The sequence below is a fragment of the Hetaerina americana genome, unplaced genomic scaffold (genome assembly GCF_022747635.1).
Source record: "Hetaerina americana unplaced genomic scaffold, ioHetAmer1.1.p SCAF_8, whole genome shotgun sequence".
Lineage (NCBI taxonomy): Eukaryota > Metazoa > Arthropoda > Insecta > Odonata > Calopterygidae > Hetaerina > Hetaerina americana.
In genome coordinates, this window is record NW_027287427.1 from 68,895,933 (window position 1) to 68,922,021 (window position 26,089).

At 34.6% G+C, this 26,089-nt stretch overlaps 1 protein-coding gene across 3 annotated transcripts in view; it reads right to left on the reverse strand.

Moving 5' to 3' along the window:
• Window positions 1-101: 101 nt before the first annotated feature.
• LOC139698067 (probable phosphorylase b kinase regulatory subunit alpha) overlaps window positions 102-26,089 on the reverse strand; it is a 66,344-nt gene continuing 40,356 nt past the window's right edge. For all 3 annotated transcript variants that reach the window (XM_071596950.1, XM_071596948.1, XM_071596949.1), the window contains exons 17-26: window positions 18,608-18,744; window positions 17,647-17,754; window positions 16,690-16,880; window positions 14,502-14,591; window positions 13,283-13,421; window positions 12,125-12,177; window positions 10,096-10,266; window positions 6,978-7,031; window positions 6,429-6,635; window positions 102-1,193 (exon numbers count right to left, since the gene is read on the reverse strand). In XM_071596950.1, the coding sequence (XP_071453051.1) occupies window positions 963-1,193; window positions 6,429-6,635; window positions 6,978-7,031; window positions 10,096-10,266; window positions 12,125-12,177; window positions 13,283-13,421; window positions 14,502-14,591; window positions 16,690-16,880; window positions 17,647-17,754; window positions 18,608-18,744 (1,381 nt within the window). In that variant the 3' untranslated portion in view covers window positions 102-962. The remainder of the gene's footprint in view (window positions 1,194-6,428; window positions 6,636-6,977; window positions 7,032-10,095; window positions 10,267-12,124; window positions 12,178-13,282; window positions 13,422-14,501; window positions 14,592-16,689; window positions 16,881-17,646; window positions 17,755-18,607; window positions 18,745-26,089) is intronic.

The following is a 26,089-nucleotide window of genomic DNA, read 5'->3' on the forward strand; positions in this document are numbered from 1 at the left end:
CTGGCATTCCTTATGACAATTAAAATAAATTTAAGAATGGAAGGGATGCTAAGTTCAGGGAATGTAAATACCACTTCATTACGCTAAGGAAACAAAAATAACATAATTTAGAGTTTTAATTGATTCATAAAATATTACATTTTCCAAAGATTAACAGACCATAGCAATTTTACTAATTAGTCAAGAGTAATCAGGTTATGAAATAAATAATTCATAAAACAGCACACACTCCTTGAATTGTCTTTTCATAATAAACACTCCAAAATTTAATCCAATTTTGAGGAAACAAACATGATGAGAATGATAAAAATCAATTCCATACTACTCTTGATTGAGTAAATCACTCACAAAGCAGTATATTGGAATTTCCCAAATTTTTATTACAATTAGCCCAAAAGGTTCTTATGTGCACCTGCTAATCACATAAATGCAAAATAATTATGACTACACCATAAAAAGAAATACATAATACTTCATAGGGTTAACTGTTGATTTTATAATGCTTCTCTAGTCCAGTAAAAAGTCTGATATGAGTTCATCATGCACATCATGACTTGTAAAAATGACAAAAGTTCATTCTTTTTAGAAGAGTTATTTTGACAGAAGAATACCCACAAAAGAAACAATGTAAAAAACAAATGCATTCTACACAGCAGCAAAATAATGATTACCAATAATGCATGTTCCCTTTGAAAACTATATTTTTTTTAATTACCATGAAAAATACGTATTAGCAGGAGTTGGGAAAATCAAGGGCATCACTATAAAATAAAGGTAACGGTAAATGATGTACATATTTACACAATTAAAAAAAAAAGCAAAAATAACTAGCCCACAAAGATAGGACCTATTTAGAGAGCATAACGGCCATTATGGCATTAAATCAAATGAAACTACATGCACCAGATTGGAGTGATTTGTCTAACTACACGATCAAAATATGGCACAAAATTCTTCACATTTCAGCTCACAGAGCAATCAACTTCACCTTCACGAGGAAAGCAATCTTTGAGACAGGTAGCGACAGCTCTCATCAAATATGTCATTGTACCAAAGCTTCCACTTGGTGCACTGTCATAGAAATGCTGACAAACGTATGCAGCACCACCGCAGAGCAGACCTCCTGAAGCAGTTGTTTCCCGACATTCTCGTGGCTTGGCACAGCATAATGTGGCATCCCCATCAACCCTCATCTGAAAATATCAATGCAGTTTGCCAAACTAAGAAATATATCTCAAGAATCATAATTATAATCTTAATTTATCATTAGTAGCTTACATACCAACGTAGATATCATCATAAATAATAAACAAGACAAAACTAAGTGTACATTTCTACACACATTAAATTAATTTTACTTGAATACCATGTCATTAGTGCCAGCTTCAAGAAATATATTGACATAGTAAAATGGCTTGGTTGATAGCGAATAAAAAATTTTGATTTTGAATGCTGAAATTTTGTTGTTACATGCAGAAGCTGATGCTTATGAATATCACTGAGAGGGACATGATTTGTAGCCAAACAAGAATATGAAATGTTTAGCTTATGTCTATTGCTTGTTTCATAGTTATGTACATGGATCTTGCTTAGATAACATTTTCTTTTACATTTGATCAGATAACATAAATATATAGGCTGTAAACTTCCATACAAATATTTGCAATCAATGTGACATGTTCATTGAATATCTCGAACTTGTCTTTTAGGAACTGATAAACATCACCATCATTATTATGTTAAATTAAAACATAGTAAAATTGTAAAGTTTTATTGTTTCACAAAAATTATTGTGGAGTTGATAACCTCTTTGAAAGATTTCTCCCAGATACCTATTTGTTAACACTTTTTTTTCATTTCCCGACATATCTCAGCCAAGCTTCACATGAGATTTAACACTTTGTTTGCTTCTGTAACACTTTATAAACTAGGGCATATGAGGCCTATCAAAATTGTACCCGACCTTGAATTTTTCCTGTGTACAGTACTGATTCTAGGTTGGTACCATTGTGCATTTAGGGAAGAAGAGAGCTTAATGCTATCATATGCCAAAGGCTTGAATTTTTCCTCCACCTTCAAGTGAGCCAGTTGCTGCCTGATGGCCACTGAGTAAGGTGCTGTCTTAAGGTGTTCACTGCTTTTCGATTTTTCTCAGGATGTCTGAACAATTTGAGCAAAGATATCGCATAATTTTTTGTTGAAAGCTCGGTGATTCTCAAAGTGAAACAATTTCTAAGATTTAGCAAGTGTTTAATAATGATGCTATGGGGTAACACAAATTAAGGAGTGGTTCAACCAATTTAAAATGGGCACATATCAGTGGAGAGAGTCAAGCATTTTGGGAGGCCACAGCTGGAGGATTTCAGCTGTTGCTGAGAGGGTGGAAAACCTGGTAATGCTAGATCATCGTTTGACCATACGAGAGATTGCAGAGGTTAGGATAAGTTTACCCCTAAACTGATGCTATTTTTTTCACCCTATTCTGGTGACAATTTTCAAAAATTCATATCTCACACCCATTATGATTATGATAGTCCTATGGGGGCTCATTTTTTTTGTTTTTTTAATGTAGAATCATTTATTTATTTATCGACTTAATTGGGCGAGGTTGAGACTATTAGTCTCCTCTTCCACCTAACCCTACATTACAGACATTATATTGAAGACAATCACATACAACCAAGCCCTAGATGGAGGGAAATCCACCTAGGCGGGAATCGAACCCGCGACCTTTGGACTAGCAGGCGAGGATGTTACCCTGCCGCCACCGAGGCCGGGAATCATGTGACACAAAGATTTTTTTCTTCAAAGTTTATCGGATGAGAGAAAAATTTTTTTATTTGACACAAGATTTCAACCACTCAGGGGTGTTTTTTCACCCTCGTTACCGTTACACGGTTAAGATTCTGCAAATGCAATTTTCCGTGAAGATTTAAACATGGGTAAAGTGGCAATGAAATTTGTGCCCAAGCTGCTGTCAGCGGAACAGAAAGACCCCATCCTGCGGTCGCACAGGACCTCCTGGACTCTACCAATACTGATCCCGAGTTCCTGAGAATCATAATAACAGGAGAAAAGTCATGGGTGCGCAGGTATAACCTGGAAACAAAAGCACAGTCGTAGCAATTGAAGCATCCCGAATCCCCAAGACCAAAAAAAGGGTGCCAGGCATGAAGCAAAATCAAGGTGATGCTGCTTTCTTTGATACCCGTGGAATTGTGCAGCACAAATATGCACCTGACGGCCAAACAGTGACAAAAGAGTACTATCAACAAGTTCTCCACCAACTTCGCAATACAGTTTGGTGCAAAGACCAAACCTTTGGGTGATGAAAAACTGGCAGTTAGATCATGACAATGCTCCAGCTCAGTCATTGCACCTGATTCAGATTTTTTGATGAAACATGTCATTCCAGCCATTAACCAACCTCCCTACTCTTCAGACATGGCCCCTTATGACTTCTGGTTGTTTCCAAAATTGAAAATGTCATGGAAAGGATCGTGTTCTGAGAGTAGGAAAGAGATAATGCAAATGGTGGAGATGAACACCATTCCAAAAGAAGCCTTTCAGAAGAGGAGTGAATTGTGGGCAAAATTTGTGGAGGTACTTTGTAACGGATTAGGGTCTCAATTCTATCATATTTTCTGCAATATAATTTTGTAATATATTTTCCCGGCCAAGGTTTGGATACTTTTCAGACCACCCACATATATCCATACTTCATAACCTTGATTGTATTTGCCATATTGGGAACATATTCTTTTCCTGTTTCTAGCTCAGTATCATCTTAACTCAGTGAACTTTAATTGCAATTCAAGTGAAAACTTAGTTCAATAGAAATTTTCCAAAAAGGAATACTTCATCTTTTTTACTCCAAGTTTAAGCCTGGCTTAAAAGGGAGTTACACGAATGGTATGTTAAACGAGACGCTATATCCCATTATCTACTACTTTTATACGTGGAATTGTCCCATAAACTTCATTGGATCGAGTGGCTATACTTTGATAATGATTCTACCGAGTACGAGGCCTTAAAGTCCATTAAACATTCAGTGACAGAGAAAAATTTGATCATCCAGAAAGCAGACAAAGGGAGCGCAGTGGTTGTATTAGAACGAAATACCTACATCACGAAATGCGAAGACTTCATCAGGGACAATAACATTGAAGTACTTCATTCAGACCCAACCCCCAAGTTTCAACAAGAAATTAAGAAAGTGATTAAATCTTGTAACACGTTATTCAAAAGTTGTGAAATGTTGAAACTAGTGCAAATGAATCCCTCAGCACCACGGTTTTTCGGGCTACCTAAAGTTCATAAAAATGGGATTCCGATCAGGCCTGTAGTATCAAATATGTCAGCTCCCAACCACATACTAGCGAAAAGGCTTAATGTACTCTTCAGGGAGGTTTCCAAATTTTCCACGGAATATGGTGTAGTGAATTCCTTGGACCTTGTGAACAAACTTATGAAAAAGGTCATCCCGAAAAAGTGCATGCTTGTTTCCTTTGATGTACGCAACCTTTTCACCAACGTGCCACCCATGGAAGCGGTGAACCTTGCCGAAGACATCCTCATCCGGAAATCCATCCCAGTTCCAGTTATAAGTGAACTTTGTGCATTACTTAAGACGTGTGTTTCCCAAAATTATTTCATTTTTAATGGTACCTATTTCCAACAACCCAATGGTTTAGCCATGGGCTCGCCCTTGTCCCCACTCCTGGCCGATATGTATATGGACAATTTTGAAAAAGTTTTGTTCTCCTCAGCCTACCCTGTCATTAATAATGTATTTTGTTGGTTAAGATATGTAGACGATGTCTTCTGTGTGTGGACAGGTTCTGATAGGCAACTAGATCAGTTTCTAGCACATCTAAATTCTATCAATTCTAATGTACAATTCACGTGTGAAAAAGAGGAAAAAGGTTCCCTGAATTTCCTCGACCTATCCATTTCTAAAGACAAAGATGGGTTACAGTATTCCATTTTTAGGAAAGAAATGTATACAGACCAATTAATTAATTCCTCTTCAAGGCATTGCTTCACCCAAAAGTTTTCGGCATTTCATGCAATGATCCACCGTTTGACCGCTATCCCTATGTCAAAATTCAATGTAAATAAGGAACTTAATGTAATTAAAACGTTAGCAGTAAACAATGGGTATTCAGAAGATCTAATAAATAAACTTTACCGGAATAAACTTACAAAAATAGCCTTAAGCCACATTTACAACCCCGAACATGTAAAAGATCCCACTGCCAAATGGCGGAGAATACTATATCTTGGGACTATTTCTCAAAAAGTAATTAAAAGTTTACCTAAAGAAAAAATTAAATGTGCCTTTTACAGTCGTTCATGCCTTAAGAACCTGATCTCTCACACTAAAGACAAAGTCCCCGAAAACGAGAGGAGTGGAGTGTATGAGTTAAAGTGCTCGGATTGTAGCACAAAGTATATTGGACAAACAGGACGGAAATTTAAAGAAAGGATTAAAGAACACCAAACATGTGTAAAAAATAAGAACATAACATCCCTCTTTGCAAAACACCTCATCGAAAGTGATCACAAAAGTGACTTTGTGACAAAAATTATTCATTTTGAAGAAAAAGGTCAAAGGCTCGATGCTTTGGAGCAGTTAGAAATTTTGAAATGTGTCCGTTGGAAAGATGATCTTGCCAACGAAATTTTGTATCCCTCCCACTCCCCACTCCTAGACCTACCACTCTTCTAAATCAAAAATGTAATTCTCTTTTCTTCCCAGCTACATTGTAACCTTTTTACCCCTCCGACCTCCCTCTCTGACCAACCCCCCCCTCCTATGATCAGAAGGTATATATAGCCAGCGTGCTTCTATGAGGACCACCTGATGATGACGTTCAACGTCGAAACCTGGGTCGTGTGTTTTTAAATAAAGTGTGTGGAATTACAAAGTCAATTATTTCATTACATTTCAATATGTTATGCAAATTCCACAAAGTTACGCCTGAGACAACAAATTTTATTAGATGCAAACTTTTATTTTGGCTCAAAAGATTAATGATTCATTGTTATAATGAATTCCTAAAAAGGAAATGAAATGTAAAAACAAAGATTTTTCAAAAGATAGCCAAATATTTTACATATGTACTCTATAGAAAAATGAGTGACTATTTAATTTACATTGCTGACTTAAGTTAAATCTGTAGCTTCTTTCTTTGAATATTCTTTACTGGTTAAATTATATTTCTAATACTATGCAGTTTTACCACTTAATTTTCAAATTGTTTCAAGTTGGTACCATATTCTCTAGCCTTCTATGGGTCAGTTCAGATAACTGAGGATGTTAAATGAACAAGAGAGGAAAAATTGTGCTTATGATAACTGAACATTAAAAGGGTATAACTATTTAAGCATGATTAGTGATGCATAGGTCCCTAGCACATATGTACCTGATCATCCAGGAATATACGATTGGCATGATGAACCAATTGTTCCACAGGGAGTATTCCACTGCCAAGTTGTGTAGCTGCATTGTGCTCATCTACTATTGTCAAAACCATCAAGGCCTCTACAATGAGCTGCCGGTACTCAGGTTGAGGGATGGTATTGAGAACAGCCTCAACAGCAAGAGCAAATTTCAACTCGCCAGGAGTCATCTGCAGGTGAAACACTTATGAGTTGCTAATTATTTAAACACCTATCCTATACAGCTTTGATTTTTTTTAAATCTTCTTAAATTATGAAACTGACAGTATAAATGCTTCAACATTAGGTAATTTAATCATTTAAAATGTTTGTTATTCTGATATTTTATTAATATTGAAAAGAAGAGTATTGAATTGAAAAATCAGCAATAAACTATATTAATAATTCAGATCAAGAAAGTTAGTTGGCTGCCATGGATTTTCCAACTTACCAATTCCATTAGAAAGTGATTAAGACTAGGCATCTTAAATTTCAAGTCCAAGTTTTAAATGACATGTTTTGAGTATACTTACCTCTTGTATGAGGTTCTGAGGCAATAGTCTACCTTCTATGGCTAATCCTTGACACTGAAAACCATGAAACATGATAATTTATTTGCATTTCAATATTTCTAATCTATTCAAGCTGCAATAACATCTGATTTTCAGGTTTATAAGCAAGAAATATAATTCAGCATCTTTCTACTTCAGCATCTCATTCTATATTCTCAGATAATTGAAGAGATTCTATGTAAGAGAAAGAAAATGCTTAGCTGAGAAAATTATTTCCTTAAGCTCATTATATCAAGAATGGACAGACTATAGGACTAGACTTATTCAATATTATTTGTTAGACAGCTTCATAATACTAACAGTAATCTGAATGATTGTCATTTGTTTAAAACATTTTCAAGTTGATCAAATTTATAATTTTCTGCATTTCATACAAATTAAGAATTAGTTAAATAAAAAGGTAGAGATTTTAAAATTATTATACACAGAAGTTTTCTCATATTATGACATATATTTACTCCAACTTTCCTTGCAATAATTAGAATAGAGATTTAATCTATAACAGAAAAAATACATTTAAAAAATTAAATTACAAATACATTTGAAGAAATTTGCACTTAACCATTTCGCTTAACAATGACAACTACACAATGACACTCAAAATACTATTTCAACAAAAAATAATCTTGTATCCATTCCTCCCCAATTTTCAAGTTCTATCCTTTTTCTGACATTTAAAACTATATTTACCCCATTTATTCTAAGAAGTCCATTGAAAATTTACTTGGCAGCAGACTTTTAATATCCATATCCTGATTTGCCAAAGTTCATTAATATCAGAGATGAATTTCAGAGGGCTACCCCCACTCTGCTCCTTATATTGGTCAACTATTCTGTTCTACCTGCCCCAATCAACAAGGTGTGCTGGTTGGGCAGAGGTGTAGTTTCATAAAAATGGCACACCAATTTGGCCAAAGTGATGACCAACTGCATCATTTCCCTTTTAAAATCTTGTAATGATTTAATTTTCCCCTATTTTCCCCTGCTGAACCACTAATTGTAATTAGTCATTTATCACAGGTTGGCAAGGGCACTAAACTTTTGAATTTTGCTTAATTTGAGTGCCTTTTTTATTTTATCAGCATTTTTCAGTTGTTAAAGAGTCTACAGAGCATATGATATCATGACGACATTAGAAGCATGAAACTCTTTAGAGATGAAGTTATATGCTATAATCTATACTTGTATATGAGAATAAAAGATCAAAAATGTATCTAGTGATTCAGATGTTGATGAAGTACCTAAGGGGCAGTGTGAGGGGAAAAATGGAATTTGAAAAGTGGTGTTCACATATAACTTATATGACAGTAGACAGACATATGAAGTGGAAACAGCATGGAAAGAACACAGTGCATAAAATATCAGGAGCTATGATTTGTGGCTTGTTCGGAAAATAAAACAGAAAACCAATTTTCTGGACCAAATCTGCAATCTAAGGATTTAGTATTTTCATGTGTAACATTAACCATTCTGACGTACTTCTTTAGAAAACCTTTGCGAAGTTATTAAAAGACAAAAATGACTGCATTTGTCTCTAGAATATAATGTGATGTAGATTGGATTAACTCAAAGAAAGAAACTCTTAAGGTTATTCATTGAGTCTTCTGAGCTAGAAAAAAAGAGATGGGAGATCATTATTTTATCCATTAAACTTAGTCTGTAACTCTTTGTATCCATTAAAGTACATCAATTACAAAGAGTAAAAATCATTCACTTGGACCATAATTTGAACCTGGATCACTCAATATCAGTCTTCTGAGTACTTATACCAATTAAGCTACCAAAGCAGGTCCCTAGACAATTTAAAATTCCAGGAGCTTTTAAAGGAACAAGATGTATTGATGAAATACTGTACATATAGTTTTACAAGTATTCACAGTCGTGTGCATTGGGATCACAGCCGAAATTAATTGGCAAAAACAGGTACCAGGGGTCAGGTGCTGAGGGGTCCGGGTAGGAACCCCGGTCAAGGTAAATGATTTTTACACTTTGAAATCGATGCATTTTAATGCAAATTAGTGGCAGACTCAGTAAGAGTAAATGTTGAAGGATTTCCCACAGTTCTTTGAGATTGGCCTCCATTGCCAGAATTGCTCAAAACTCAAATTTTAGAAACACACAATTTCCTTCCTTATTTAAAGACTGCTCACTATTTTGATAACAATTAACAGAGAGGCAACACATTAACCTACAGACTTTTTTTAAGTATCAGGAACCATCTCTTACCTCAAAATAAAATTATGTGTAAGCTCATAATAGTCAATGACCATTTTTTATTAAACTAAATTATAATAGTAAGGAACATCCAATGATATTCATTTCACTGAATTAACTAACAGTTCATTTTAAAGTTGCTACATCTGAGGAGTTTTGAGTCTTTTTTCATAAAGGTGATGCACACATAAACAATAGTTGAATAATTACTATCATAAGTAGGAAACATCTTAAGACAACTATGGGAAAATAGGCCAGCATACAATTCATCAGATTAATTTTAAATTATATCCATCACCATTTTATCTACCATTTAAATGCTTAAGGACAGTAGTGTCCAGTATGGCATGCTCAAGCCATGATACTGCTCATAAGCATCACTGAAGGCTTAGCCTCTATGTATTATCTACCAACGTAAGTTGCTGCATTGCAGCTGTATGTGCAACTCAGAGAAAAATTATAAGCCACTACCTAACAAGTTTATTAGTTTTAAAATTGAGGGGGGAAGGTCTATGAGATTTAACAATAGAGAGAGAGGCTACATTTAGCATGGGGTGCAATTTGTGGCACACTAAAAATTGAATTTATTGCTGAACAGTCCTGAAATTCCCTTATCCATATAAATGCCTAATAATTTGCAAGAAACAAAAAGACAGCATTTAGCATAAATAAGGCAATTCACAACTCATACTACTTGATTAATTTATTTCTGAAGATTCTCTCTTAGATGAGCATATTATATATTGTAAGCCCAGAAAAAAATATTCAATTCATATTTTGAAAGATGGGAAAGAAATCCAGTAAGAAGCTGCGCTGGAGGCTTTTTCAGCAAGCCAAGATAAATTTAAGATAGCTTTGTACTTACTCTTTCCAGGACATTCCAAACTCGGGGATAAAATCCCCTTGGTACACGATTCAGAGCCCCATCCAACCGTCTCCGCCTGAGCCACTGTCCTTGTCGCTCTCCTCCTTCTCCAATTGTCTCGGTTTCTTCTGCTCCTTTACCTACTCCTAAAAGGCTACCTATCTGACTTCTCTGTGAATTAATAGAAATGTTAAAAATATAGTAAATAATAATACAAATTAAATTTTTTCCTGTTGTAATACCATACATATTGTTCACTCAACAATCAGAGGCAAAAGGCCAAGTCAGAACTTGCAAGTAGTATTCAATGATCTGTTAAATAATTAATGATGAATCAAGTTATTAATTATTATAATCAAGAATCCTGTAATTTAGCATACAGAACTGTCTCCATTTTTTTAAATATTGCTTGGGGTTAATCATGGATATTTTTATTCAAAGACTGGTTTTCTATTTCACACATAAGGTAGTTTAATATTTATTTTTCCTAACAACATAGCCGTTTACATTTGGATTTATGCCTTAGCATATTATTGGAGAAAAGAAAATAATAATTTCTGAAAATGGAGCTGAGTAGAGGCATGACAATTTTTCCCCAATCATTGATTTAAACCAAATGCTTCTCTGATTCATTCTTCATAAATATTTCATACAGCAACAGTTATTGTCAGTCAACCAAAAGATAATTAGTGTGAGATATCGAATGCTAAATTGTATGCCCTTTTGGCATGAAGCCCCTGTAATATTCACTACATGAATACATGTTCGAAAAAAGTGGATTTTCCATTGGCTGGAAGTTAGTTTGCAAAACAGAGGAACATAAGAGACTCAAAAATTTTCAGGTCTCTAGCCCTTGCGATTTGAGATTTGCATTAATATTTCAAAATAGTATATCTCAGATTTTTTTCCATATATATCTACAATATTTTTCTTACTATGTTTCCTCTAATTCCATTACAATGGCACGGACCACAGCAACAAAGAACTTTTCATCGAACTTACACTAAAATAAAGAAATCACTAACAAATTCATGTCGGAGTGGACTACTCTCTACTGATTTCATAGTTTGTTACTCAGAATGGCCATTGACATATACCATTGGCAATGCTATTCTCATGAGATAATAAATAGAATTAAATGTAATTTTCAGCATCGGAGCTGTGACACCTATGGATAAAGTTTCATTTTACCTGAATATTTTTGTAAAACAAATTTTAATAGTTGAGTTCTCATGGAGTTAATTATCTAACTATTATCTCCACAGCGCACATCATCGGTCAATTATCAATGGTCTCTACAGTACACATCCTCCGTCAGAAGCAAATAACAGCACAATATGCATAACACAACATAAAATTTGGAATCTTATAAAACAACCTGCAAGAAGTAAGTTTGGACTCCATCTGATGACTAGGAACAATAATGGGGATCATGCCAATTGACCGCATCACACCCAAACCAGTAAAACTTGAGCAGAAGGAGAATCACTTTGGTGAGAATGAGCAACCAGATAGGCTGCAAAGGAATGTTTAGGTGGGCATCAGCACCAAACACAAATGCCAGACATCACTACGTGTGCTAAGTTGTCTGAGTAAAATTTCTCTTTTGAAATTTCCAAATCTAATTACAGCATCACACTAGCTATTCACCTAACGTATGTGCTATTAGACTAGCACCCATAGTAAGAATTACAAAATTGGACTGAATATATTAAGAGGTCCCACAAATCACATGACTGGTAAAGCAAAATAAAATGAAATACCATTATTTCAAGTGTATTTTACAAATTATGAAGGCTTTATACTCTCAGGTTTCATGGGTACGGCTGTTTCCATGGACAAATTTTGCTGACATTCAAGCTGGTATATGCAGGTTGAAGACTGCAACTGAAATGCTAGCAAAACTGTTGCCCTCGCACCACTGAAGCCTTCACACAAAATATTTAAGAAATTTCATATACACTGGTAAATTTAACATGTGCATGTGATTTGTGTGAAAAGACCAATCATTTGGAAAAAGATCACTCACCTTACTCACTTTACTTGATTTACTACTAATAATCGAGAAATTTCCACGGCCAACTGCAAAAGATAAAGTGCAATAAATAGCTGTCCAGTAGGAATAATTAAACTGGTAATGTAATGCTACAAAAATAAGATTAATTAAGATGTATCCGTTTGTCTAATGGATTCGAGAAGGCATTCAGGAGATTAGAGTGGGCAAAAATGCTGTATTGAAGGAATATTGGAACAGAAATTATGAAGACAGATGCTTATTTCAGATCCTGTATATGATTCTGGCAGCACAAGTAAGCTTGGAACTTTAGGGGAAGAATTTCATTAGCTCAAGAGGCATTTAAAAAGGAGAGGCTGATTGCTGGGTTTTGAAAGAGGCATTGCAATGCAAATATTTCAAGACTTTAAGGTGGTGTGGAATAGTATTGCAAGGTTTGGCGACTTTGTACCTGAAGAATGAAAATCAGCTTGGGTTGTAAGAAATGTGATTCGATAAGGAAGAAAAATAACCTATGTAGAAATAGTAATAGGAGAGGAAAGACAGAATATTGGGAGGAGATTCAAAGAAGAGAGAAAAATTGGAAGGAGAAATTATGATATTGCAGGATAGTTAAGGAGGTAACAGAAGAAAGTGTTAGGTGACTGGAAAAAGGAAGGAAATCATTTTTGACTGGGGAAGACGAACTATTTTTCAGGGAAAATCTAACGTTTAACTCTAAAGGGCAGACCAGCAGCTGTAACAGCATTAAAAAAATGCACTGCAAAGTTTTATGCAAACAACAGATTGAACACTCTTACAGAAGCAAATACCACTGATGATTGATAATATTAATATTTATACCAAATATCATGGAAACTTATAATTGTACATACAATAACATAAAATGAATGCTTCAACTATATTTTACAACAAAATGCATAAAATTTTGTTCATAAATAACTTTCCAAAATACTTCATAAACTTGACAACGCACATCAAAATTCAACATGAATATATTCATCTTTAAAATGTATTCTTACAGTTTATGCCACAATGAAATCACAGTAAGAGACAAAATCCTCAAATGTAACATGCAATGAGCTTACTGATTGTTACCATATTGAATGATTATTACTTAATAAACAAGCTCAAGTAAAGGTGAGATTTATCTATGATCAACTAGTACTTTACCACTACTAAGAGCGAATTCCTTTCCACTCATGATGTGATGAAGGAGATTCTTCATTTCAAATGGGGAGAGATTCAGTAGGTGTTCTGAAGCTTCTTCTCCAGTACACTTTAAAGACCGTGACAACTCTGTGGCCATAACCTGTAAAAATATTACCACAACATAGGGTATCATTACAATATACGAACAGACTCATGTCATTTATTCTTATGATAACAGTAAGAGAAGAACAAAACACAAGGAAAATCCTAAGCAATAAATGGAAAAACAACAAATATTTTGGATTTGGACATTAAATTCTTGAGTGGATATTTGCAGGAAGATTTAATCCCTCACCAGGATTCAACTCACAGACTACAGTCTCAGATACAGGCACTCTATATTTAGACATTCTTGTGGATTTTTAGGAAAAAATCAATTCCTTACTGGAGACAGCCACGAGGATCATGCCATTCACAGTTAATTTTCTGGTGCCTTTTGGGGCCAATAAGTTAAGAAATGTCACAACCTTTGGAGACTGAGGTTTTCAGTGATTTGCTTAAATTAACCATGGATATAAGAGACCATTTTGCACATATTTCTGAAGTTGCAGTACTGCTGATTCAATTTTTTTATGGTGCAAATATGCCTCCCAGTTACTTGTATTCTTATTCCAATGCCAAAGTAGTGTGGTCCGGTAAAATGGAAGTTCAAACTTTCATTTAACAGCATTAAGGGGAAAGTAAAACAATACAATATTCTATCACCCTTACCATACCAAAACTCATGCAAATTGTGCTAAAGCCCTACAATTAAATAGTTGTTTTGCATGCAGACAACTACCATCTAGAATTCACTATTTTTTTATTTCACATCAATACCCATTAAAAATTCACTTATATAATTTTATTTACAAATAAATCAATAAAATTCATACTTTTCGGTGAATGAAAGGAGATATTTAACTTACATAACTATAAGCTATTTAAGTTTTACAATGTATTTAAAACCTGACATTGACCTGAATGCAATGGTATAAGTGTTTACTTTCTTCTATACATGAATAGGGATTACAGAGCCTGATCAATTAAAAGTAATTTTTAGATACTTAGCAGATGTTATGCATAAAATCAATCATCTCTCCATTTCGTCTTATGACAATCTGGTTTATTCTTTCTATTATAAACAGTAAATATAATGAACAGCTATCATCGACTTCATCCAAATTTATATTTGTTTTACCTGAATTATTAATCCAATCCGTAAACGCAACATCTCATGAAAGAGTTGAGGTTCGGTGCGAATGAACATAGCTAAGTAGACAAGTAATTCCTGAAAAAAAGGTAAAGCATTTAGTGTGAGTACAGCAGAAAGGCATAAAATAAAAGAAATTCATTTACTTATTTATAAAAAGCAATTCATAACAAAGTACCATCATAGTATATTACCATTAGGGTTGAATATTTCAAAGATTAAATAAAATGAAAAGGTTATTAAATAGAATTAATATTTTATCAGTGATTGAGGTATTTTTTGGGTGGGTTAGATTTTATCATGAACAACTTATTTGATTCAAACAATTAAACTCTCCATACTTGCATGAGATCACAGCAAAATCAAACCTTGCTTGGAAAAAAACATTACAGACTCTCACAGAAGTACGAGGAACAAATGTCCATACTTGATATCCTTGTGCAGAGGAATGCTATCACAATGACCAGTCATCACCTGATGAAACCTAACTGTTTCACAAAGGTGTCATTCCCATTTCAGTATTGGATACAATGGAACCTTCTAGAGGAGCATAATCCATTCCGCGATCTTTCTCATAAAGTGAAACACTCATAAAGCAAAATGCTCATTTAGTGAAACAGCTATTGGCACAAAAATTATTGTAAAATATGATAGTGTATTCCTTGCCCAAAAAAAATTATGTAATAGGTTTATTCAAAGAAAATGATGTATAAATTGTTTAGGATTATGGATCATGTTCACCTTTCCTTCTACCATGGAATCAAATGGGAATGTGAACTCAATTTGTAAAAGCAAAAAATAATCGAAGTAAATTGTTTATACAGGGTTCGTCCGGAAAATAAGTGTACTGAGCTCAGGAAAAAAAAATTATTACACTTTTACATATCTTAAGCTAATATTCCTCAAAATAGGACGCTTGTGAGTCGATACACTTGTTCCAGCGGCGTTCCCATTCCTGGAACGCTCCCGCGAAGGCATCATCGGGAACCTCTCGAAGACACGTCGTCACGGCCTCTTTGACGGCGTCCAAAGTCCCGTATCGCGTTCCTTTCAAACTCTTCTTTATCTTCGGGAACAGAAAGAAGTCCGGTGGTGCCAAGTCCGGGCTGTAGGGCGGGTGCGGCAGCGTTGCCACGCCGTGCTTGGCCAAGAAGTCCGACACGACAAGCGCGGTGTGAGACGGCGCATTGTCGTGATGCAGCCGCCAGATGTTTTTGATCGCTGGCCGGACGCGGGCGACTCGTTTTCGAAGCTAATAATCTCGTGCACTATTGTTTTTGGAACATTACACTGCTCTGCTATCATCCGAACACTAAGACGACGATCAGAGTTCAGTACATCGCGAACTTTTCGCACATTTTCGTCGGTGAGTGTCGTTGATGGGCGTCAAGGCCGTGGTTCGTCGTCGACCTCTTGTCTGTCCTCCACAAACATCTTGTGCCACCGAAAGATCATGTTTCTGGACATGGCTGACTCTCCGTAAGCCTGGTTAATCATACCGACAGTTTCGGTAGACGATTTCCCAAGTTTTACCGCAAATTTGATGGAATAACGCTGCTCCAAAAATTTCGGCATCGCGTTCCGTGACGTGGGTCGAGCGTTGAGGTTCGCGTTAACAGAGCTCCTCACTACACCACAGCTCAGAGCCGACTGCCTTTTTCAGCGTCGCTTGCCAACATACCCCCCTCCAATCGCAGCCCGTCAGAGCGGTGCTGGGCGCGCCTGGAGCGGCAGGAAAAAATCAGTACACTTATTTTCCGGACGAACCCTGTATGCCATGGAATATTGAAATTTTATATTATTGTGGAATATTAAATTGTTTATACGCCATGGAATATTGAAAATATTAAATTTATTACGATGAATTCGCAGAGATGGCCCATTATCTGTTGGGAGATTTAAATCAAACTAGATCTTAAGCTGAAACATTACTGCTATACTATTGACTAATTATTAGCTTGCATTAACGTTTAAAAGTTAGTGTATTTAATTGGATAATACATATTAAAAAATCAACATTTTTAGAAAAAATAAGAATTACAATGCCTAAAAAAATTGGAACTTTATTCATATAGTTCTCATTTTCATTTTGATAAAGAAAAACATAAAATGAAATGAAAGTTTATTAATCAGTCATTTAAGAATACAGATAATATTTAGGGTGCTAATAACGTACCTGTGTTAACATTGCTGTACTTTCATCATCACCATAAGCACCATGAATCAATGCTCGCAGATCAGCTTCAGGTAAAGGAGCAGTGATGGCATGCTCATGCATTGGAGGCATACCTACTGTGACTTGTTTCTGACGAACTAATAAATCTGTCACTGCTTTGGCTAAATCTTCTACACGCTTACCAAGCATACCTGTAGAGTACATAGAAAAGAGTTGGATATTACCCGGCAGATTGCTGTAATTGAAAAAAATCGGAATGCAAAAGGTAATAAAATAAAAACATGTATACTGTAAGCACCACATGGCTGTATAATCCATGCACAAAAGTGTGTGTGTGCATGCTGTCTTGCAATTGTACTCCAAAGTCCATTAAAAATCCTTAAAAATAGGAGCTAAAGCTTGTAAATTTTTTATCTTAATTTTTGCAAAATAAAAATGGCATTCAGGACAGTTTTCCTGATATCCATGAACAAACATACTCCGATTCTCACAGTGTTTACTTAAAAACTGAGTTATGATTATAGAAAAATTAAGTTTTTTCTGCTGCTGTAAACCAAAAAGAAAACTAATGCCATGCAATTTAAGAACTGAAAGGCAAAATTTAATATGAAATATCAATTCAAATTACAAAAACAGTAGAACCGCATGAATAACCTTTCTTTTATTGACAAAAAGAAATTATTCAGCTTAAAAATTAGCACTTCATGGAAAATTTAATTTGGTTGCACAGCAATAAAGTATTGCAGCCTTAATGTTACTTAATAACTGGTCAAAATAATCATAATTATAACCTAAAATAAATAATCAATTAAATGAACTCGTTTCTTTGTAAAAATAATAATAAAAATAATACACTTAATTCTCAAGATATGTAAACACACATATTTCCCAATCAAAACAATAATGACCATGCAAACAATGACTAATTCTATCAAAAAATGCCTCTGAAAACATCACCTGCTGAATGCCTGACAAGTCCCCACAGTTTTTGCTGGCATGCTTTCTCATAAAGTATTTTAAGCAGATCCTTCACTGTAACAGGTTTTCCTCCTTCACCAACAATTCCTGTAATTACACGATAATCATCCAGTTAATACTATGCTGATGGTTTCAATGTAATTATAGCTATCAAGTTAGGAAAACTTGGAAAATTTTTTACTAGTGCTAAAAATTGTGATGCACCGACAAAGAATTAGTGAACTTGGGAACAAGCGTAATATCAATGCACAAAGGCATGTGCACATATTGGTCAATTCTGATTCAATTCTCGCAATTCTATAAAATGGTAATATTCAGGCATGGCAAATTATGTACCTTTTAATACTAAACAAAGTTCCAACCATAGTCGACCTCATCCATATTTTCTTTACCTTGAATACTTTTTTTTGACCTCCCAAGTTTTAAAAATGTCTCAGGTGTTTAATTCCATTGGTCAGTCATCTATATTTTATGCAGTTCCTGTGTCTGTCATTGATGGGAGTCAATAAGAAATAAACAAAAATGCTACATTCCATTTTCATGAAAAGCTAACGTATAATTAATCATCTACCAAATACCCAATAATACCTATCGACAGGTTGCCTCCATGAAGTGGTATACCTGAAGGGGAAGGCAGGGTTCTGTATATAGGCAACATGTAATATATGGATAAATAAGAATCTTAGTCATATGATCAAGAGAAGAGAGAAATGCAGTTCTAAAAAAATGTTCAACAACATTTTTTTATCACTGCATTTCTCATTTAAATAGCCTGGCAATTTTGACATGAAATCAAGCAATTAGGCATGGCACTCTTAAGGGTAAGAGATATCCACTGCAAACTCTATTGCTCCCATTGATTTATTCCTCTTCCCCCTTCTTTTACACTTTATCGTGTACCAATGTATGGTTTTCAGGATATTCTTGTACATATACATACCAGTATCAAAACTAAGTCCCTGGGTGTCTACCAGATATTGAAGAATATCTCCTTGCTCTTCCAAATTCTCGGTCTCTCTCAGCATTGTCAAAAGTTCCTCCACTTCAGTGTCAGCATACTGGGTTTCAGAATGGCCTCTACAAAACCCAATTATTTTTTGCTTCAATATGATATAAAATGTTCACTAAAATTTTGTTAATTTCAAAAAATAATTTGTCCCATTATTTTTTCAAGCACACAAACAAAATTGATTTCCAGACATTCAACATTATATCATAAAAATGAAACACAAATGGCAAATTTTTCCAGTTATAAATATTTTAGAGACAGTAATTAGTGCTCGATTTGTAAAATTTATTTCAAATTGTTTCTGAAAAATCACATTACTTGATTAAGGAAACACATGTAATGTCAAAATCATTGACAATTTCTACTAGGTATTTGAATGCTTACATTAAAATCATTTGAGTGAGTGTTAAAATCAAAAATATTAATTCTGGCATCTCATGCAATAATAGTATGAAAAGTAATTTATATGCTGAGACCCACAAATTGTAATGAATGAACATGCTTGTATTACTGCAGTTTTTAGGTGGTTTACAGGACTAATAAAAAGGCTTGCACATTCAGTTCACCAATTCATGATACAACCAGAAGAAAGCAAATAACATAACACTTTGGCAACTTTCCCAAAATCCACTCAGGACAAAAAGATCAACCAAATTTAATGCATGGAGAGCTGTTAATATGGATAACTTTAAGAACTTAAGAGTGAAATTCTTAAGGATGATAATAATATTTTTCCAGAAAAAGAACACAAAGTTGATAAATGAACCCCAATGGTCTGAAAGTCAGTTAAATTAGGAGCTTCAATAAAAATGACAATGTTATATTTCCTTTTCCTCTTCCTCGCATTGCTCCACTTCATTAAAACAACAATAACCAAAACATTGGTTAAAAACTCATATAATTCTCTCTATATACTTCCTTTGGAGGCAAAACAGAAGTTTACCATGTTAAGTCACATTACTTCACTGGTACATAAAGCTTCAGTTGATGATCTTTTTAGTATCAAGACTTCAGGGTTAGGATTAATTATGTGCTTTGTATCTCACTTTGAAAATATAAATCATTTCCCTTCACTAAAAATGGAAATTAAGAATTTCATACAATACATAACCCATTACAAAAACTTAAAAATGGCTGATGTAAAGATTAATTAAGTGTGTAATTGCCCAAGACTTGAATGGGTTTAATGGATAGGGATTAGAGATGATTTTACAATATGATGTGAACTTTTGGAGGGTATCATGTTCATTTTACATGAGTACACAGCCTGCACTTTGACTAATACATCCCTAAGAATAGTGGAATCGCAAATAGCACAATTCAGTTCATAACTAAGGATCCATTAAGAAGAGCATTATCATTTGAGCTGCCATTAATATGTAACAATGCATTCAAGCATGTTTAATTCCAATCAAAGGTGTTGAAGTTACTTACTCGGTGTTTTATCCACTAATGTATTCCACACCTAGCTTTGAGGAAAAATATTTTTTATGCATGAAGATATAATGAATTTAAGAATTTCTGCCCAAGGGAAAGTAAACCTGAAATACCAGAAACTACACATGCTACATGATTAAAAAGAACATAATTAAAAAATCTTGCTTTTATGAATTTCAATGCACTCAATTTTGGTACATTCAAGTTAAAATATATAAGGTTCTACTCTCATTTTTTTAACTCAGGGTTTCATTATGAAAACAAAAAAAACAAGGACAAGTAAATCATTAGCTTAGGAGCAATAAACTTCATTCAGATTCCTATCACGAGAAGTGAATTAACTTTAAGATATGAATACAGTTCATGTGACCAGTTAAGCTATGAATGTAGTGTGGTAAATGAATTGATTTCTGGACCTTAGCTCCAAGATGAGAGGTTGGTTCCAGCAACAATTGCGCGATGGAGTAGTGTGCTGGGAACAGGATCTGGCTTTCAGTGCTAGTAGCACTACATGAGTAATTTTTAACACAAACTTAAGTATTTTATGAATTACACAATTTGTTTTGTTTGAAATGATAATCAATTTTGGAATATGCCACAAATTTATGTGAAATGCAGCAAGGATTTTGCTCAGACTCTTTGAGTTTTGCCCAAATATAGCAGCATCTTGATGTTACTACTAAACTCAAAAAGCAAGCTGCAAACCTCCAGCTTCCTATCACATATCATCATGACAAACAAAAGATTATCTCAAGTTCACCAGAAATTAGAAAGCAGCCCACGCAGCCGAAACATTCAACTTTCCCATAGCAAAAGGTGAGGAGGGTTAAAGCAACAATAAGCCAATGTAGTTTTTTCTTTGGACCAGAAGAGACTTTTCACGTGGAGTTCATTACTTCTGATTAAACAGTCGCTTGATGTCACTTACTATATCAAGGTTATTAAGACTTGAGAATGTGATAGGGAAGCAACCTTTCAGTTTGCCTCCAGGAAATGTCTCCAAAACAACAACAACAAACGATTAACAATTTGATTGGCAACGGTCAAGCTCACCCCCAGGATCACAGCTTAAGAAAATGTGATTTCATACCATTTCATAAATTAAATATTGTTTTACCTATACATTTTTGCGCATAGAATAATATTTATATATCTAAAAGAATGACCTTGTAAAAATGCCACGACAGCACATTGCACTCCGTCACTTGCAAAGGACACTTATCAAATATAAGAAGTAGCACATCTAAAAATTTTTACATAGCATTCATTTACCTAGATGCGCTTATAATCCTGAGTATGACTGCATACTGCATCCTTCTAAGAAATGATTCTTCAGTATCACCACCTATTAAGTTATCCCTTTTCTTATGATAACGTGTAAGTAGTAAGACACCAGAAAATTTACTTTGGAAGGAGATGGATTAGCGGTGTGATTCATTACGGACCAAATATTTTTTGTTTAACCTAGTTCAAATCTAATATGGTCAAATTAGTCATTTTTGATAGCCACCTATGCATACCTGGCTTGCATTTTTAAAGAAACTACATACACATGAATTCGCGTTACTTGGGAACCCATGAATTTCACCTGAATATAAATAATGAGTTAATAACGACAGACCAATAATACCAATGCTGGGTCTCCCGAAAACTGAGCCTCATGTATTTATTACTAAATTTTGAAAAATACTTGTGTGACATGCAAAATCTACATATTATAACAAGATTATTGACAAAAACTTAAAAGAATTACTAAACCATAGTTAACAGGTTTTTTCATTGAGAAAGTAGGAAATCTTCAACAGCCTGGCTCTATTGTGACAATACCATTTTTGTCAGAAATCTCCATGATCACATTGTGACAGGATTGGTTTCAAGATTTCATAAATGTTCTAGACTATGAAAATCAATGTAAAACCTCTGGTAAAAACAATGAAAGGATGACAAGTAGTTTTATATCATTTCTTGTGAATGACTACAGATAGCAGTGGTACAGAAACAGTTTTTAACTCTAGTGGCCCAACATATTTGCATTATAGATTTTCTTGCTTTCGTTATAACTCATTATCATTCCCTCTTCATAGTTCCTTATAAGCCATACAGGTTCTGGGAATTAATGAAGGCGATTTCCCTCATCACAGATAAAATACTGTTTTTTAAATCAGCATTTGGAATAGATTCCATAAATTTCAGAAGATATAAGGGCTGTAGTTATGTTTTATTCCTTCCAAAGCTTTCATTATTTTTCTTTTTGGCTAAATCAAGTTTGCCTATGGGGTGATTGTATTAGTTTTTGCATTTCTGCAACATATAAAGATAATGATCTTTTATTTGTTACTTTAGCTTAATTTCCCATGATTTACATCCCTTATACAAATTTTTTTAACTTTTAAGTAAGGTTTTACACATCTGTGTATTCCATATACCTGTTCTCCTGGGATTAGCCATGGTGCTTTAGGATCTTATATGTAGTGCAATTGAATAGGAAGTCAATGAATGGTCTGTTTTGAGCTTATCTACGGATCAATCAATTGACGAATTTTTGGGGTCACACTAAAATATATTTTATTCCTCTTTGAGTAGAGAATTGATGCAGCACCTAAATATTTTCAGCATATTAATTACCCCTTATTTTCTATATAATGCTGTAGATTCGCATTCCTTTTGTGACAGTGAGTGAAAATGTACTATTTTATCAAATGCATAATGTTTACTATAAAATTATTTTATTTGGAAATCCTTTTGATTTTACCTGAAGCATATCATCAGCTTTAATTAATGCAAAGAACATATGAGAAATAGATACAGTATAATTGGAAAAGCCTTAGGATTAGAATTGAAAAACTCCATTTTGGAAGCTGGCAAGCACTAGCAAAGAAATTTGGTGTCAGACATGCCAAGAAAATCAGAGAAACCAATTTCAAATGGCCTTAGGAAAATGAGACTTCTCATTGTTCTTCCATTGTAAAACCTTTAACACAGCCAATGTGCATCATTGCTCTAGGACTCACCAAACCCTGAGATCAGCCCATTTGTCATGATCACCATAGATCCTGAAGAGGGCCATATGAAAATAACAGGACAAAATGATGCCAAAATATGGATGTCATTCCACCTTCAAACATGCCCCCACCTTGGCTATGAATGAAAAAACCCTTAGTTAATGAGGGAATCTAAAAATATCATATTTTTGGTGGTTCAAAGCAGTCACTGTAACTGTAAGTAATTCCTCATTTAACATTCCTCACTTATAAGAGACCACATACCGATTGTGACTATGAAAGGAACACCAATAAACCTGCATAGACAATCCTATTGGGTGGATGAACAAATCACTCATGGGTAAAAAACCTACATGCACTCGGCATCAGTCATTTAGTGCACCACCAAAATGCTTGTAGCTCTGCAGTCATTTAAAGAATGAGGTTAAATATGTGATACTAGGTAAAAGTGCAGGTGCAAAACGTATTTCTTCATGCACAAGAAACCATGTCTCTCCTAGGGTTGAAAGTGCTTAAAATGGGTAGCAGAAAATCACACTGCAGGTAATTATTTACAGAATGGGTTTGCAACTTATTACATTTCTGCATTCCTCTAGAGATACACTTCCATGAATATCCTAATCATCGCTTCTCATGAGTCAATAGCAAAATATTCAAAACTTAGAATATTCCTAATTTTATACATAAGCATTTTATAATTTGTATTATTATGAAAAGCCCATCTGCCAAGGTAGGTTTTAGATGAATCCTCTACCTATAGCTGAATTTCTAAGTTTCATCCAACACGACTCTAAATAATTATCATTTATATGTCTGTGTACACAAAAGAGTTGTTCAATAAACAGCAATCATCATTTTTTTATTCAATAAATCTGTGCAAAACTTTTAATTTTGTTATACTGTTAGCATAATATATAATGTACATGCAGCACAAGTTTTATTAATTTGACCACAATATTGCATCGGAAGCAATCACAACAAGATGGTACAGGTATAGTTTACTTATGGCAATTATGGAGATAAAATGCAATGCTGCATTGAAATTTTGCTTTCACCTGCAGATATCGTCAGCTGAGACCTGTGTAATGCCACAGGAGGCTTATGACTAGTCTGTTCTTCCTTAGGGAACAGTAAGAAGGTGGTTTTAAATGTTTAAAGAGGGAAAACAATTTCAAACAACGGTGGATCCAGAGCTCTAGTCACTGCTCTTATGGAAATGAATATCAGTCATGCTGTCATTGTGAGAGAAGGTCATTTAAAAATTTTATAAGCTCCATTATAAATTTTGAAAATTTCATCAGAAGCGACCCGCATATTGGTAACAGAAAAACTTCACATCAAAATGTGTTTCTATGCTGTATGGGTAGGGTAAAGCCTACTGCAGAATCGAGGTAATCTCATGAAAATCAGGTTAAAGTATGTTCCTCATTCTAATTTTGCCCAGACCTGGTCTCCTACTGCCTTAAGCTTTTTCCCAATACAAATAAACACCTTTGTGGAAAGTGTTTATCTTTATCAGCAGCAGATGTAGTGGGCATATTTATACTTTCAATATCTGCCCCTGCAACAATACTGGAGGCAAATAAATGAAACTTGTTCCACATATCCACACAGCTATAAGCAAACAATATATTATACAATTAAATGTTTGCACAAAAGATGATTCAAACAAAAACCTACGACCACTCTTTTACTAACTTCCCTGGCTTTTCAAACCTTCTGAACTTTTGGACAAAGATACCATAATTATTACTTAATTATGAGAAAAAATTGCAGGAAATATACTTATACAACTTTGAAAATCACTTCAAACCACAACTATCAACAGGAAGGTTGGTCCAATGGGTGAGGACAAAGTTCACTAAACCCTGCAGTGTAACAAATTAACGCATTGATCTTTAGGTGCCCTAGTACAAATAAACCCAGGGATTGGGTAATGCTTAGAGTGCCTGAACTCACCCAGATTTGAACCTGACACCTCAGGTCTCAGATTCCTGACTACTCTACTCATGCCCTGAAATCAACCCAATTCACTAAAATTTTTTTCAACCACTTTTTACTGGCATTCTAATGTATTAACCAATCTGCATCCATACATATGCCCCCTTCTGCTGGTTTTAAATGAGAACATATTGTCCTTACATCATTTAAATAGTTTTGGTCTATAGTCTTTCCCATTTTGAGAGAATATAATGAGCACTGGGTTCCCCAGCTTTGAGCTCATTTTATACAGCTGGCAGCAGGAGATTCACTTCAAATATAAAATATGAAGATGGTTATGTCAGGTGTCAATCCTATTGCCAATACTGAATGATTAAGAAAAACTCTATACCGATATTTTGGTCAACTAGATGACCATCAACAGGAGTGGAAAATTCAACAAGGGGAAAGACATCAATAACGAAGTACTGCCTCTTACTGCTTACTTCCCCTTTGTCAAATTTTCCATTCCAGTTTATGATCCCCTAGTTGACCAAAATATCGGTATACTTTATCTTAAATATTCAATATTTGTTTAAGGATTGACACCCAGTATATTCACAGCCAATAGTTGACACCATTTTTGTTTCATGAAGATGGTTAATTTGCCAAGGGTGAATGTGTGATCCCTTAGCTGACAGTAATGAGACAGCTTCTCAACTTCAAGATTGACTGTATGTCCACTCTTCAACATCTCCAATTACTCCCAGAATATTTATTATAATAGGATGATAATGCCAAATCTGAAATTTTCATGTTTGAGCATTAATTGAAAACAATTAAGAATAATTTCTAAAATTCCAGTAGGATTTCCTGATTTTATGGAACCATGGAAAGATCAAGGAATTTACTGAATTGCTACCTGAATTTCAAGGCATGCATCACCAACCTGGTCATTGGGTCATCAAATAACAACACCCAAACACTTTTTTATAGGTTGAAAGTGCTACTATTAATTTCAAAACCGCATATGGACTTCACTGCAACCACCCAG